Here is a 17,195-nt window from a genome sequence, read left to right as displayed (position 1 = left end):
CTACTGAGCACACAGAGAAAGCCAAACCCAAATCTGTGGGCCAAGAAGACACCACAAACTTGGGTTTCACCTACACTCTTGAGAAACCAAAAAGGAGTCTGTCAGCACCTAGGTTGGTGTGTTGTAGTTTCCAGAAGAGGCATACAAGCTTAAGAATTCTGCCACAAGAGGGAGCAAGAAGCATGGAGCAGGCATATTCAGAGAAAGTCTAAGGAAGCCTCAGAATCCCTAGCAGGGCTAATAAAAGGTATTTCCTCAGGTCAGTCAGTAAAGACTAGAGGAGATGACTGCCACTCCAAATTCAAGGAACATAAAAATCAAGGAAACATGACACCACCAAAGGATTACAATAGTCTTCCAAGATCTAACCCTAAAGATATGAAGATCTGCAATTTACCTGATAAAGAATTCAAAATAGCTGTTTTAGAGAAGCTCAATGAGCTACAAACACAAAATGATGGGGAACCTGTATGGTTCAGTCAGCTGAGCTCTGACTTCAGCTCAGGTCATGACCTCACAGTTCATGAGTTCAAGCCCCACATCAAGCTCATGGCTGTCAACACAGAACCTGCTTTGGATCCTCTGTCCCCCTCCCTCTTCCTCTCCCCCACTCATGCTTTCTCTCTCACAAATAAATAAAACATTAAAAAAACACACAGAAAGACAAAAAACAAAACAAACACACACAAAAAGACAATTCAACAAAATCAGGAAAACAATAACTGAACAAAATGAGAAGTTTACAAAGAGATATAAATCATTAAACACAAACTACACAGAAATTCTGGAGATACAGAAAACAATGAATGAAGTGAAAAATTCAATAGAGAATACCAAGATCAGAATGGATCAAGTAGAAGAAAGAATATATAAAGTAGAAGACAGGACCTTTGAGATTATCCAGTTGAAAGAGAAAAACAAGATCAAAAAATAATAATAATGAATTTTTTAAAAAAGTGAGGGAGCATTTATGAACAATAGAAGACCATCAAAGAAACAATATGCAAATTATTGGAGTTCCAGAAGGAGAAGAGAGGGAGAAAGGGGCAGAGAGCTTATTTAAATAATGACTGAGGTCTTCCCAAATTTGAGGAGAGATTTGGATACAAGTTCAGGAAGCTCTTGGGCCCCAAACAAATGTAATTTAAAGTGATCTTCTCTAAGACACATTATAATGAAACTGTCTAAAATCAGAGACAATGAGAACCTTAAAAGCAGGTAGAAACAAAAGCTTGTAACTTATAAGCGATCCTCCATAAGATTATCAGTGGATGTCTTAGCTTAAACCTTACAGGCCAGGAGAAAATGAGATGACATATTTAAAGTGCAGGGCAGAAAAAAAAGCCAACCAAGAATATTTTTTTTTCTGATAAAATTTTCTTTCAGAAATGAGAGATTAAAACTTTCCCAGACAACCTAAGCTTGAGGTAGTTCATCGCCATTAGACGTGCATTAAGAAATGCTAAAAGGAGTTATTCAACCTGAAATGAAAGGACACTAATTAGCAACATGAAAGCATGTTACTTTCACTGGTAAGTGAAATATGGTAGACAAGACACTGGTAAACTTAAGTATACTGTCAAATTCAGAATACTTTAATATTGTAATATGGTGGTGTGTTAACCACTTAACTCTTTAAAGGTTAAAAAACACAATAATTAAAAATAATTGTAATATAAATACAAATATAATAATTTTTTAGTGAATACACAGTATCAAAAGAGGTAAATTGTGACACCAAAAGTATAAAAGGAGAGAAATAAAAGATTTTTTATATGCAATCAAAATTAAGTTGTTATCAGTGTAAAATAGACTATCACATCTATGAGATGTTTTATGTAAGCTTCATGGTAACTACAAAACAAAGTACAAACACAAAAGATAAAGAGAAGATAATCAAAGTGTACCACTGCAGATAATCATCAAGGAAAGGCAGCAAGAGAGGAAGAAAGGAATATGGGAAGTATACAACAGCCAGAAAACAATGAAGATGATATTAGTTAAGTCCATATGTTATCAATAATTATTTTAAATGTAAATGGGTCAAATTTTCCAATCAAAAGGCATAACATGGCTGAATGGATTAAAATCGAGAGCCAGCTATAAGCTGACTATAAGAGATTCACTTCAGTTTTAAGAACACACATAAGCTGAAAGTGAAGTGATGAAAAAGATATTCAATGCAAGTGGAAATAAAAGGTGAGCAGGGACATCTATACTTACATCAGACAAAATAAACTTTAAATTAAAAATGGCAACAAGAGAAACTGTTAATTGAGACAAGGTCATTGTATAATGATAAAGGCATCAGTTCATCAAGTAGATACAACAATACAATAATAGTAGGGAACTTCATTATTCTACTTTCAACACCGGATAGATCATCTGGACAGATAATCAATAACGAAACTTCTGATTTAAAATATACCTTAGATCCAAAGGACCTAATAGACATATACAGAATACTCTACACAATAGCAGCAATATACATATCGTTCTTAAGAACATACAGAACATTCTCTAGGATAGATCATATGACAGGTTACAAAATACACCTAAGAAAATTTAAAAAGGTTGAAATAATACTAAGTATCTTTTCCAACCATAATGTTATGAAAATAAAAATCAATAACAGGAGAAAAACTGGAAAATTCACAAATGTGTGGAGATTAAACAACATACTCCTGAACTATCAATAGGTCAAAAGAGAAATCAAAAAGGAAATAAAACATATCTATCTATCTATCTATCTATCTACATCTCTCTCTCTCCCTCCCTCCCTCTTTCTTTCTCTCTCTATAAATGTATATATATAACCATGTATATATATATATAATCATATATATATAATCATATATATATGTATAACCATATATAAATGCATATATATAACCATATATATACGACCATATATATACATATATGTATATATATAAAACCATACACACACACACAATTTTGATGAAAGAAATTTAAAAAAACACAAATAAAAGAAAAAATATCTCATGCTTATAAACAGAAATAATTAATGTTAAAATATCCACACACATATCTTGCAACAAAAAAAGGAGATAAACATACCAAAACCTATTGGATGCAGCAAAAACAGTTCTAAGAAGTTTATATAAATGCCTACATTAAGAAAAAAGAAAAATCTCAAATAAACAACCTAACTTTACACCTCAGGGAACTAGAACAATAACAACAAAATAAACCTGAGTCAATCCAAGAAAAGAAAAAAACAACAGCAACAACAAAAACCAAGGCATATAGATGAAATAGAGACCAGAAAAGCAACAAAAAATATCAACAGTACTAGGAGCTAGCGTTTTAAGAAATATGTAAACAAGATTGACAAACCTTTATCTATGAAAAAAAGAGACCCAATAAATAAAATAAGAAATGAAAGAGGGCACATCACACTTGATACCACAGAAACACAAAAAAACATAAGATACTATTGTGAACAATTATATGCCAACAAACTGGGTAACCTAGAATAAGTGGATAAATTCCTAGAAACAACCAATCTGCCAAGAGTGAATCAAAAAAAAAAAAAAAAAAAAGAAAGAAAGAAAGAAAGAAAGAAAGAAAGAAAGAAAGAAAGAAAGAAAAGAGAAAGAAAAAAGAAAGTATGAACAGACCAGTAACAAGTAAGGAAACTGAATCAGTAATCAAAAATGTCCCAACACAGAAAAGCCCAGGGCCATATGGTTCCCCTGGTGAATTCTATCAAACACTTAAAGAATTACGGCCAAACCTTCTCAACTCTTCCAAAAATTTAAAGAGACAGGAACACCCCCAAACTCTTTACTAAGGCAGCATTACTCTGATACCAAACCCAGTATGAATTATGTAAGAGAAAGAAAACTATAGGCCAATAACCCCGATACATACGGATGTAAAAATTCTCAATAAAATGCTAGCAAACCAAACTGAACGGCACATTAAAAGAATCATACACCATAATCAAGGGGGATTTATCTTTGGTATGTAAGAATCATAAATGTAATACACCACAATAATGGAATGAAAAATTCACACCATCATTTCAACAGTTGCAGAGAAAGCATTTGACAAAACAATATTCTTTTATAATATAAACTCTAAACGACATGGATATAGAAGGAATATTCCTCAACATAATAAAGGCCATAAATAAATGATAAGTTCACAGTTAACATCATATTTAATGGTGAAATGCTGAGGACTTTTCCTCTAGTATCAGGAACAAGACAAGGATGCCAATTCTCACAAGTTTTATTCAACATAAACACTGGAATTTCTAGTCAGTAATTAGGCAAGAAAACGAAATAAAAGGCATCTAAACTGGAAAAAAATAAGTAAAGCTGTCTCTGTTTACAGATGACATGATCCTATGTATAGAAAATCCTAAGGATTCCACTGAAAAGCTTTCAAACTAAAACAATTTCAGTGAAGTAGGTAGGATACAAAATCAACATACAGAAATTGGCTTTTCTATGCACTAACAATGAATTCTCTGAAAAATAAGGGAAACAATCCCATTCAGAGTAGCACCAAAAGGAATACAATACTTAGTAATAAATTTAACCCCCAAAATGAAAGATCTGTGGACACTGAGAGCTACAGCTTTGATGAAAGAAATTGAAGACACAAATAAATGAAAAACCATCCCATGCTTACAAACCGAAATAATTAATGTTAAAATATCCATACTACCCAAAGCCATCAATAAATTCAACGCAATCCCCATCAAAATTCCAATGGTATTTTTCACAAAAATAGAAAAAAATCCAATAATCATATGGAACCACAAAAGACACTGAAGAGTCAAAATAATCTTTTTTTTAAATTTTTTTTTAACGTTTATTTATTTTTGAGACAGAGAGAGACAGAGCATGAACAGGGGAGGGGCAGAGAGAGAGAGGGAGACACAGAATCAGAAGCAGGCCCCAGGCTCTGAGCCATCAGCCCAGAGCCCGACGCGGGGCTCGAACTCACGGACCGTGAGATCGTGACCTGAGCCGAAGTCGGACGCCCAACCGACTGAGCCACCCAGGCGCCCCAATAGTCAAAATAATCTTGAGAAAGAAACACAAATCTGGAGGAATCATACTTTCCGATTTTAACTATATTACAAAGCTATGGTTATCAGACAGTATAGTACTCACATCAAAATAAACACATACACCAGTGAAATAAATTCTAGAGCCCACAAATAAACACTAGCATTTAGTCTGATAATCTTTGACAAGGATCCAAGAATGCTCATTGGAGAAAGTACCTTCTCTTCAATTAATAGTGTTGGGAATATTGGATACTCACACGTAGAAGAATGAAATTGGATATCTATATTATGCCACTCATAAAAATTCACTTGAAATGGATTAAAGACTTAAACATAAATCCAGAAACCATAAGACTCAAAAATGGATATATGGGTTGTAAAAGCCCTCTTTACAATAAGGGGTTAATATCCAAAATATATAAGCACCTCATGTAACTCAACAGTAAAAGAAAAAAAAACCACTTTATTTAAAAAATGGACAGAAGAACTGAATAAACATGTTTTTCCAAAGAGAACGTTAAAATGGCCAGTAGGTCCATGAAAAGATGCTTGACATCACTAATCATCTGGAAAATGCAAATCGAAACCTCATGAAGTATTGCCTCACAAACGTTAACATGCCTCACATGTTAAAACAGCTATCATCAAACAGACAAATAATAAGTGTTGGCAAGGATGTGGAGAAAACCCTTGGGCACTGTTGGTGGGACTGTAAATTGGTGCAGCCACTACTTAAAATAGTATAGAGTTTCTTCAAAATAGTAAAACAATAGAACTACCATATATGATCCTGCAATCCCACTTCTGGGTATATATTCAAAGCTAATGAAGGCAGGATGACAAGAGATAGCTTCCCTTCCATGTCAATTGCAGCATGTACAATAGCAAAGGTATAAAAACAACCTATGTGTCCATGTATGAATGAAGGGACAAAAGAGATATGGTGTATATATAAAATGGAATATTATTCTGCTGCGAGGAGAAAGGAAATCCTGCCATTTGTGACAAGTATAGAACTTGAGTGCATTTTGCTAAGTAAAATAAGTTCAGATGAAGAAAGACAAACACAATACGATATCACTTATATGTGGAATCTTAAAAAGCTGAATTCACAAACACACAGCATAATGGTTGCCAAAGACTGGAGGTTGGGGGAAATGCCTCCAAATGTTGGTCAAAAGATACAGAATACCAGCTATAAGATAAGTAACTTCTGGGAATCTAATGCAGGGCCTGGTGATTCTAGTTAATAATACTGCATGACATCCTTGGAAGTCTCTCAGAAGGTAGGTCTCAAATGTCTTCACCACAAAAAAGAAATGGTAGTTATGTGAGGTTATAGTGGTGTTAACTAATCCTACTGTGATAATCATTTTGCAATATATGAACGGATGAAGCCATAACATTTTACACCTTAAACTGACACAGGGCTTATATCTCAATAAAGCTGGGGGATAAAAAGAAATCAAATAGCCAAGCACCACTAGACTAGAGAGAAACATTAGCAGCTTTACAATTTTCTTTGATAGAACAAATCTTTGGAACCCAATAGGTTTGGGTTCAAATCTAGCATCACCATTGACTACCATTGTGAACTTGGGTCATCCCTTGTTTCTTCATCTGTAAAATGGAGATAATAATATCTACTTCACAGGATCCTAGTAAGGATTAAATAGTACAATAAGTATAAAAACACTTATCTTATTTACTAGCAGCAGGTAGAGGGTATCACTCTAAGTGAAATAAGTGAGACAGAGAAAGACAAATACCATATGATTTCACTTATATTAAAATCAGAAACAACACAAACCAAAAAAGCAGACCCATAAATACAGAGAACAAACCGGTGGTTGACAGAGGGGATTAGGGCTGGAGGGTTGGGCAAAATGGATGAAGGGGAGTGGGAGGTACAGGCTTCTAGTTATGGAATGAATAGTTCATACACTGGAAAGGTTTGGTGTGGAGAATATGATCATATCAACGGTATTATAACAGTGCTGTATGGTGACAGACGGTAGCTACATGTGTGGTGAGCACAGCATGATATAAAGAGTTGTCCCGTCACTATATTGTACACCTGAAGCTGGTTTAACATTGCATGTCAACTATGCTTCAAAGAAAAGGAAAGAAATGTAGTTTCCTTTACCCCATACGTGTTGTCTGTTTCCTTGCCTCTTTTAGAATAGACACAGTTAAAGGCCTTGCAGACAGTCCCACAGCACGCCAGTGGTAAATGCAGAAACAAGGTAGGTCACATCTGTTAGTACTGAGGGGGTTTCTCCACGCTAGGATGTTAAACCACTAAGAATAAATATATAACATGGATTTCTAACATTCAAATTCATGCAGTAATTTTCTTTAAGGTATGCTACAAAATAAGATAGAGAAAGCAATTAGAGTCAGCTAGCCAGGGAAGCTTCCATCCCTTCTCAAGGTATTTTCATGTGGTAGGAGAATGGTGTAACACTTCTGGCCTTTTTCTTACTTGTTCACTTACTTAATACTCCCAGATGGGAGGAGTAATGATTTACCTGAATGGTGAGTTCAAGAGCAAGAACTCAGCAAGGGTGACTCATCTTCTCCCTCCATTCTCATGATCCAACAGACAACACATTCACTATATTCTTCTAGGTCTACTGCCATAACCCACCTTTATCCCTTTGCAGGGAAGCCCATACTTCTCCAGCACTTGCTGTAACTAGATGGGATACATCTAATTTTGGCATTCACTATTTGAAGACTCATTTTTCTCATATACCTAAGCCACAGTTTCCTAATACAGTCCTTCCAGTAATTGAATCAATAGTTGTTTGTTTTTTTTAATTTTGATGTTCATTTATTTTTTTCAATGGGATCAGAATCTACATGGGGACAAGGTGATGCTTTTAATTAGGTCCCTTCAATCCACACCAATGCTGACCAGAGACAAGATCTTTTCCATCCAAATTTAAGAACAAATGACTAAAGCCATGAAAGGAGATTGTTCATTATTACTTCTAAACAGTATATCAAGAAACGAGCCATGGATTGTGATCAGCCTGTGGATACACTCTGTTCAGAGGTAGGACAAGAGTTGATATTCTTGCAAATTGAGGAGAACTTGTAGTCCACAGATACCCTGCAGTAAAATCGTATCTGGACGCCTGGTACAGACCTCGATTTACAACCCAAATTAAGGTAAATTTTTTCATTGATTTTTGTTTTTGTCAAATGCTAGGAAAGAAGGAAATTCTATTAGAGCACAAACCCACCGTTTCACCAAAGAAAATACAGTGGAGTCCTCGTAGAAGCACTGGGTAGCACCCACCACCTGATTATGTAAATCGTTTTGTAGAAGCTAATACAAATATTTAACTGCAGAGGATTCTACCTCAAAAACTTTAAATAATTAACAAATAGGATTAAGATCAACCCTGACAATTTCAATATTGGGTTTTGTATCTCTGCATTCAGCATTAGGATTAAAAAAAAAAAAAAAGGAGCCAAGTCGTCATAGCCAACAAAGCAGACACTCACAAATATTTTACAGCCATGTAAAAGACCAACCGCTAGTATTTCTTTTACTGACAAGTTCAAAAATCTCCATCATGAGGAAAATAATACTCCGTGTTTGTGACAGATGTTCTTCTGTTGGAAATGTCTTTCACAAGAGCATGTGACACAAAGATTCATTTTAGGAAATGACACAGAGCAAGGTTTTCATTACATGGCATCAGTCATCCAAGAGTAATGAACTGTGTTAAAACCAACATTGGGCTGCCATTCTTTGGAATTACAGTTATTTAAAGAACATTTCATAACAGTGGTGTAGGGTATCTTGTCATATCTTTATATCCACCAGCACAACAGAACCACAGGATGTGACGAAGTATTGGAAGGAAATATGTACAGACTCAATTAGAATTTGGTTCTCATGGAAAATAACTTCTGAGAAATGCACCATTATTATAGATTGAAACCAGAGACTCCCACAAAACAAATAAAGGAGGAAGTAATGGTGATATATCCGACTCTTCCATTATTAAGAAGTGTGGGATAGAGATAACAAAGCCCAAACATGCCAGCTCGCTGAAAAGTCTGCTTTATTTTGAATTACTATAGAAAATTTTTTCATAAAAATCTCTTGTTATGAGATTATACTATAATTTGCTCTCTTCCTTTCTTTTTGATCTCTCTTCAGATACCACCTCATCAGAGAGATTTTCCCTGACCACTCTACTCAAAATGCGTCTCGACCCAACCTTCAACCACCATTCTCATCTCCTATATATTTAGTATCCTTAACCTCTTTTGATGGTCATAGAACCACTTCTTTCTAATCTATTGTAGCTCTTTGTTTATTTTCTGCCTTCTACCAGAAGAATGTGATCTTCATAAAATGTTGGTTCAATGCTATACCTTTAGTATGTAGAACAGCCTTGGTACGTAGTAGGTGTTCAACATAAATGCACTGAAAAACTAAGAGAATTAAAGACATTTCTGGGGCGCCTGGGTGGCGCAGTCGGTTAAGCGTCCGACTTCAGCCAGGTCACGATCTCGCCGTCCGTGAGTTTGAGCCCCGCGTCAGGCTCTGGGCTGATGGCTCGGAGCCTGGAGCCTGTTTCCGATTCTGTGTCTCCCTCTCTCTCTGCCCCTCCCCTGTTCATGCTCTGTCTCTCTCTGTCCCAAAAATAAATAAACGTTGAAAAAAAAATTTAAAAAGACATTTCTACCTAAATTATAGGCTATATCCCTTATCACCCCGAGAAACGTTTTGGGATATGGACAAATGATAGTATATAGGCTTCTCTGATCCCCTGATTTTGTTGAAAAAACAAACAAAACAAAAATGCCTGGACATTATTCTTGGGATACTAGCATCCCCAGACAGCACTTGCCCATCATTATGTAATGTATTGATCGACTTTCCCACATGGTCTCAGGAAGCAACATCAACCCTATTGGCTACTGAACTTGCCTTTAAACAATTACTCTCTCCTTCCCACATAAGAAGTTTTGAGAAGCTTCCTTGTTTGGCTGAATTATGTGTAGGCCTGACCCCACTGTAGGGACCCAGGGACATCAAATAACCTGCTTACTCTTATATACCTAGAGATGGTAAAAGCAGAGGCTCTTAACAGGGCCTTTGATGACAGGAGTCTGGCATGTGCCTGTGCTTTCATAAGAGTAGCTTTGGTTGATAACAAGCCACGTCATGAGGCTAGCAGTCAAACTTAATTTTTTTTTCTAGAATATTCTATAAAGTAGGCGTTCTTCCATTAACTAAAATTCTCCTATTAGAATATAACTGTTAGGGTTATGTAATAACCACAGGGGTAATGTATTTTCAACTAATTTTATGCATATACATATTTGAATTTACAGAATCATTTTCCTATATTGATTTTTTTAATTTTTATCTCTCTTGATGTCAGATGAATAAAATTTCATTAATTTTAATTTTTTTCTTTAAAGAGAACTACTATTAAGGTCATTGATTTATAGGAGAGAATTCCTTTCCTCTGGTCCCAATCTAGTTCTCCGCCATAGTTGACATGGGATTTAAATACTATCCCTGATACGCTTAACATCCTCTTGGACACTTGGTCTCTTTTGTGATCACTTAGCTTTGATTTATTCTACATATCCCACAGTGATGGGAATCACCTTTGGTAATTGGAATGGCAGTGCTAAGAGCAGACCTGATAAAACCTTTTTTTAAGGGGCCTGAGGAAGGGGCGACTCCTTCTCTGTGGGCTATTCATTTAGAAAGAGATGTGCTCTATTTACTTGAGTTTGAAATTGATAGAAAATAAGAAAGAGGCCTGCTAAACTTGAGATAACTCAAGGTTTGGCTGGTAATAATTGTTGACTGTTCAATATGTAGAGCCATTCCAGAATCTCCAAATTTATGTCCAGGAAAACTCAGTTTCTAGAGCCGTATAGCCCTCTAGTGAGGCCTCAGTGACACCAGGAGGAATAATGGACAAGAAAGATCTCTCTAGAAGGCAGACAGGGATTATAAGACTGGCTAACCAGTGAACTTACTGCACTGCAAAGCTAGAATTCTATTCCTGCCCCCCAGTAATCAGCAATTGCAGCTGGTTACCCATTCTCTCTGTTCCCAAGCAGTGGTCTTCCTTTAGTTTCATGTATCCTATTTTTTCTCTATTGTTGTATGCTGTGGAAGATGGGATAGATAACCTGTCTTTTAAGCTTATGAGTGCTAAGCCAGGAGAGGCAGCCGTGTCTGAGCCTGTTGGGGATGACGGCATCACCAGCTGTGATTAGAGTATGAGGCTTTGAGGTATGCTCCTTTGAGGAAGGAATGAACGCATGCTACCCAAAATGTATAAATGGGAAGAATGGTGTAATGGATGTTGGACAGCCAAAAAGATGAACTATTCTTAATTTTCTCTACTAGAGGCAACTAAGCTAAATGATTCATAATCCTAGGCTCTTTTGCAGCTAAGGAGAAACCATATGACTCAGTGTGGGCCATTATGATGTAAACACAAGTTCCTAAGTTAGGATTCTGAGAAAGCTTTTAAAAGGACCAAATCAGTCAGAATGATCCATCAGCTTCAGATTCTTTTGTTTTTCCTGGTTAAGATGGATAGCATATCTGGGCTTTAGAAACAACATATGCAGGGGTGCCTGGGTAGCTCAATTGCTTAAGCATCTAATTTCATCTCAGGTCATGATCTCATGGGTTCATGGGTTCAAGCCCTGCATTGGGCTCCATGCGGGCAATGTGGAGCCTGCTTGGGATTTCTCTCTCTCTCTCTGTCTCAAAAATAAACATCCTTGATCCTTGAGGGCACCCCAATGCATTTGCTCTTCATTGCCTATCTATGGCCTTCTTATTAATAAGAAAATAAACACCTACAAGGTTAAGCTATTCTTAGATGTTTTTGTTTCTCAGCTCTTTTTACGCTTACAGAGACACATTCCTTAGCCAATGATTTTCTTCTAAATACACTGAAGTTGGCAAGAACAGTAACAGCCAATATCCTTAATCCAGGGCAATCCAGTAGCAATCCCAGGAGAAGGACTAAATATTAAAAATCCAGAATAAGAAAGAAGTTTTATTCAACTTGATTCTCCAACACCTAGCACAGTGCCTGATACTTAGCAGGTAATAAAAATGTTTGCTGATGTTATTTATTTTATTTCTCAAAAAACTGTTTTATAATGACATACCACTTAAAGCAAACATTAGAATTCATAGAAGGTTCAGTAACAAATTTGAATTTAATGAATAACAACATTCATTGAATAATTAACATTTATTGAATTCTTAGTGTAATCTAAGCACTATGCTAAATTCTTTGTATATTTTTTTAATTAATTCTGACAGGCATCCTTAGTTCAATAATGTTAAGTATTATTATTATTATAGAGTTTCAGAGATATTTAAATTATTTAGCCGAGGCCACACATTCAGGTGGTATCAGAGCCAAAATTCAAGGCCAAGCTTATCTCTCTCCAAACCTACACTCAACCACTATGTATTACTAGAATATTCTAAATCTGCTCTCTTCAAAGGAGCATTTTCTTTGATCCCTAAAAACTCTTTTTGACAGAACAGCAAGTATACAGAAAATGTTAGTTTGTGTTAATGGCTATACATTATTAATCAATTACCACTTACTGGATGATTTATTGTTTGATTCTTCTTAGTTGACAAATCAGTTGAATTTTTCATATGCACACACTGGAATAAGTTAGCTAGAGCGATTCCCTTAGACAGCTTTGTGAACACTCCAGGTTGCTACTGGGAACCTAGATTTGTAGCCTTTTTGCTTTAAAATCCTAGAGTCTTTAAAATGTAGCACCACAACCTGCATGGTAGGATATTGATAGGAACAAGGATGCAGGAGGCGATTCAGTAGATACTTAAATGGCAAAAAATATAGTGCAAGTTTCACACACCCTGCGGACTGCAGGTTTATATGATAATAAATTATAGTTATCACCAGGACAAAGGGAAAAAAAAAGGCCATGAAATCCAATAGCTCAGTGAGAAATCTGCTAATACAGGTGGTCAAGCTTGTTCCATTTCATTGTCAAAGGGAGGCTATTTATTTGCTTCTGGGTAGTTAAATTACAGAGCCATTTACTGCTGAAAGTTTTCTAGTACGCAGATGTGGATCTAAGGCTCTGGGCTTTAGATTCAAAGTCTGAGAGAAAAATAGAGGAATAAGAATTTACTCCACAGACAGCATAATTGATAAGGGAGAAATCTTTCAGCAACTCCAGAAATAAAATAAGTGTTTTTAAACATTCTGATTGGAATCTCCTTACATTGAACATTGTACAGTGAACATCGGGGATAGGCTGAGGGTAAAGACGCTGGCTATAATGAATCACTTTTTAGAAGCTCTTTAAAATATATTCCCTTTGATAGCCTCCTATTTAGGTAAGAGGTCAGTGATTGGTGTACGTGTGTGTAAGAGAGAGTGAGATAGAGACAGAGATTCCTTGTGTACCAGAATGCTCAGAAATAGAGGGAAAATAGCCATGATGGCTCTTCAGTAGTTATAAAATCAATGCCAACTTTCTTTGCCTGTTGTGCAAGAGGATAGGGATTTTTATCCAACAAGTAACACTACACATACATTTATATATATTTTTCCCAGAACATTTCCCAAACTTGTTAGTCCATCAACAAAATAAATCAAAGATACTCCAATAACATTTTCTTCATAAGCATTTTTATAACGATTTTCTTGTCAGTTGCCTTTCTGTCTATCTGCCTGTCTCTAGCAACTATATTTTACCACTTGTTTCCTGGGTATTAGATTGCTTGCTTAAGTTGCCAGGTAACTTAACTCTTTGCCAAGTACCCCTTAAACCAAGACATGTATATATTTCCCTTATTAATTACAAATATTGATTTCATCCATCTTAGTTCATGGGCAAATTGGAAGCTCCAGGCACACTCTTGATGAGGAATACATTACATAGCAGAAAGAATTCAAATTCAAATTTATATAGCCTTGAAAAACAACTAATGTGTTGTAAGAGGGCTATGAGTCCACCAACATAATCTATGTGGAAAGTGACCTACAACCAAAGACTAACAGATATGAGTGGTATCAGCTTACTAAAAGATATCTGAAGACGAAGAAAACCATATACCCTACCTCTGGTTATCTCAGGTTGAAACTGAAAAATATTATAAGGGGATGTTAGCAGTCATAACAAGATCATAGGAGCGAAAATTTGATGACTTGGTCTTATTGGGATGGTTAATGGTAACTACATGAATTGGCCCCATACATGAATGTGGCCCAAATGCATTAGGTCTGAATTTCATGATCTGTTGGTTTTTTTAGCTGACTTTTGAAAATCTAGAGACAAATTAATTCAATAGCACCAATCAAAAAATTATTTAAAAATTTTAGGTGCATGTGAATAAATCCAAAATGACCATTAATTGGAAGCAAATACGTAACAAGCATCTATATGCTATAAATAATTTTCTTAAACTTTTTATTTGAAAATAATCATAGATTTACATCAAAGTGTAAAGATATTATATGGAGATCCCATTCACTCTTTACCCAGTTCCCTCCAAGTTTATCTTACATAATTACAGCAAAATATCAAAACCAGAAAACTGACATCTATATGCGTGTATAGTTCTATAACATTTTAACATACATGTATAATATTCTTGTAATTACCCCTGCAATTAGAATTCAAAACTATTTAAAATGATCGTATTTATTTTCTTGAGTATAAACATGCATTATGATTCCAGAGAGAAAGCTCCAGACTACTGTTTTACAAAACAACGAATGTGTATTGAAATTTATTAATATCTAGGAAATTATCTAGTAAAGCTATACATAAAGGTCAAAGTGAAATTCTAACAATACAGACAATGTATGCTTTTTTTAAAAAAATGTTTATTTTTGAGAGAAAGACAGAATGCAAGCAGGGGAGGGCAGAGAGAGAGAGGGAGACACAATCTGAAGCAGGCTCCAGGCTCTGAGCTGTGAGCACATAGCCCTATGCGGGGCTCAAACTCAGGAACCATGAGATCATGACCAGAGCCAATTGGAGGCTCAACCAACTGAGCTGCCCAGGCACCCCCCAGACAATGTATGCTTTAACTGAACTCATTTCCTTGCATAGACCAGATAATCTCATGATTCAGCCATCAGCTGTCCCCAACATAACAGTAAATAATTTTTAGCACAGTTTAACAATGACAACTTGCTGAGAATTATACTACTCCCAAACTCTTCACTGATGAAAGCCCTAGACACACACACACACACACACACACACACACACACACACTTCCTTTTTCAGGCAAAACAGAGCACTTTACAAGTGCCCTTAATGTGCTAATGAGGTCACCATAACAAAAGAGCATATTAATAAGTATACACAAAGAAACAATGAAATAAACCAGCCAGGATTTTCCAAACCAAACCTATTATAAGGCGCCTTGCCTTCCCTAACAACTAAATGTAATTCAAATTATTGCAAACTCCAGTTCTGATTCAGCTCACAGCCGTGGAGAAATAGACGATCACAAAAGAAAACAAAATCTAAACGTCAATCTTACCTTGGCCATCTGTGCCTGCACGCCATTTGCCTTGAGAGACGCTACTGCTTTCTGTGCGGCTGCAGGACTGTCAAAATCCACAAAACCGTACCCTGTGAAAGCACAATACCCCTTGTTAGTACTGCATCTCTATCATACAGGGGGACGGTGTGTTTGTGGCCACACTTTCATTCGTAACTTCTGGAATAACCATAAAGGCTCTCAAGCCATTGGCCTTCATATGTCAGGAGAGATACCACGATACCATTAAATGTAAAATTGTTAAGTCTCTTATTTTCTGGAGATTGGGTATGCAGTCAGCCATCTGATTTGGGCTAATCGGACGAGTAAGGTAATACATTATTTAACCATGACCCTCTTCAATGAATTTGCGGCAAGGATGAGGAGCACAAAATGCTGAAAACAATAGAAAAGTCTATATCTGAAGTCAATTTTCAAAACCTCAAAAAAGCTCATGTTAATAAAAAGCCTCGATAGATCAGTTTATTCAAGGGATTACTCACAACCTCTGCAGTGTCTGGCACCCAGTAGACATTTAATATAATAAATGTATGTTGACTGTGTGAATGAATGAAGGTTGTGAATGTGAGTTAGGGTCTCAACCCAGTTCCAGCTGATACGTAAGCCCATGCTAACTCACCACAGAACCTTGTCTCACTTGATGACAACATCTTTTTATTTAAGTTTATTTATTTATTTTGAGAAAGAGAGAGAACAAGCAAGTGGGGGAGGGACAGAGAGAGAAAGGGAGAGAGAGAATACTAAGCAGGCTCAACTGTCAGCACAGAGTCTGATGTGGGGCTTGAACCCACAAACTGCAAGATCATGACCTGAGCCCAAATTAAGAGTCAGACACTTAACTGACTGAGCCACCCAGGTGCCCCTCGATGACATCTTAACTAAGACTTTTTCACTCTTAAGTGATGTGTGATTGAATAATTAGTCAAGCTTCTTTTTATTAAATATTTTTTTTCAACGTTTATTTATTTTTGGGACAGAGAGAGAGACAGAGCATGAACGGGCGAGGGGCAGAGAGAGAGGGAGACACAGAATCGGAAACAGGCTCCAGGCTCTGAGCCATCCATCAGCCCAGAGCCCGATGCGGGGCTCGAACTCATGGACCGTGAGATCGTGACCTGGCTGAAGTCGGACGCTTAACCGACTGCGCCACCCAGGCGCCCCTAAATATTTTTTAATGTTTATTCATTTTTTGAGAGAGAGAGCATGATTGGGGGAGGGCAGAGAGAGAGGGAGACACAGAATCAGAAGCAGGCTCCAGGGCTCTGAGCTGTCAGCACAGTACCCGATGTGGGGCTCGAACTCATGAACCATGAGACCATGATCTGGCCGAAGTTGGACGCTTAACCGACTGAGCCACCCAGGAGCCCGTCAAGCTTCTTTAAAAATAATGTAAACAGTGACCGGTGTCACATATTTGTTACTGAAGTATAATCTGAAAAAGGCACAGGAGTTCCCTCTACTGTTCTCTGCCCTTGTGCCTGTGTAAGTGCATATACAGAGTGAGGCCAGGGGAATGGCTAGAATCAATGAAACAGAATCAATGGAAAGGCGATTCTGTAG

At 36.6% G+C, this 17,195-nt stretch overlaps 1 protein-coding gene across 13 annotated transcripts in view; it reads right to left on the bottom strand.

The window, feature by feature from the left end:
* RBMS3 (RNA binding motif single stranded interacting protein 3) overlaps positions 1–17,195 on the bottom strand; it is a 1,326,374-nt gene that overhangs the window by 411,578 nt on the left and 897,601 nt on the right. For all 13 annotated transcript variants that reach the window (XM_023260643.2, XM_023260644.2, XM_023260642.2 and 10 more), the window contains one exon: positions 15,615–15,706. In XM_023260643.2, coding sequence (XP_023116411.2) covers positions 15,615–15,706 — 92 coding nt within the window. The remainder of the gene's footprint in view (positions 1–15,614; positions 15,707–17,195) is intronic.

Source organism: Felis catus, chromosome C2 (assembly GCF_018350175.1).
Source record: "Felis catus isolate Fca126 chromosome C2, F.catus_Fca126_mat1.0, whole genome shotgun sequence".
Lineage (NCBI taxonomy): Eukaryota > Metazoa > Chordata > Mammalia > Carnivora > Felidae > Felis > Felis catus.
Note: the sequence above shows the minus strand (reverse complement) of the source record. Positions and strands in the feature narration are given on the sequence as shown.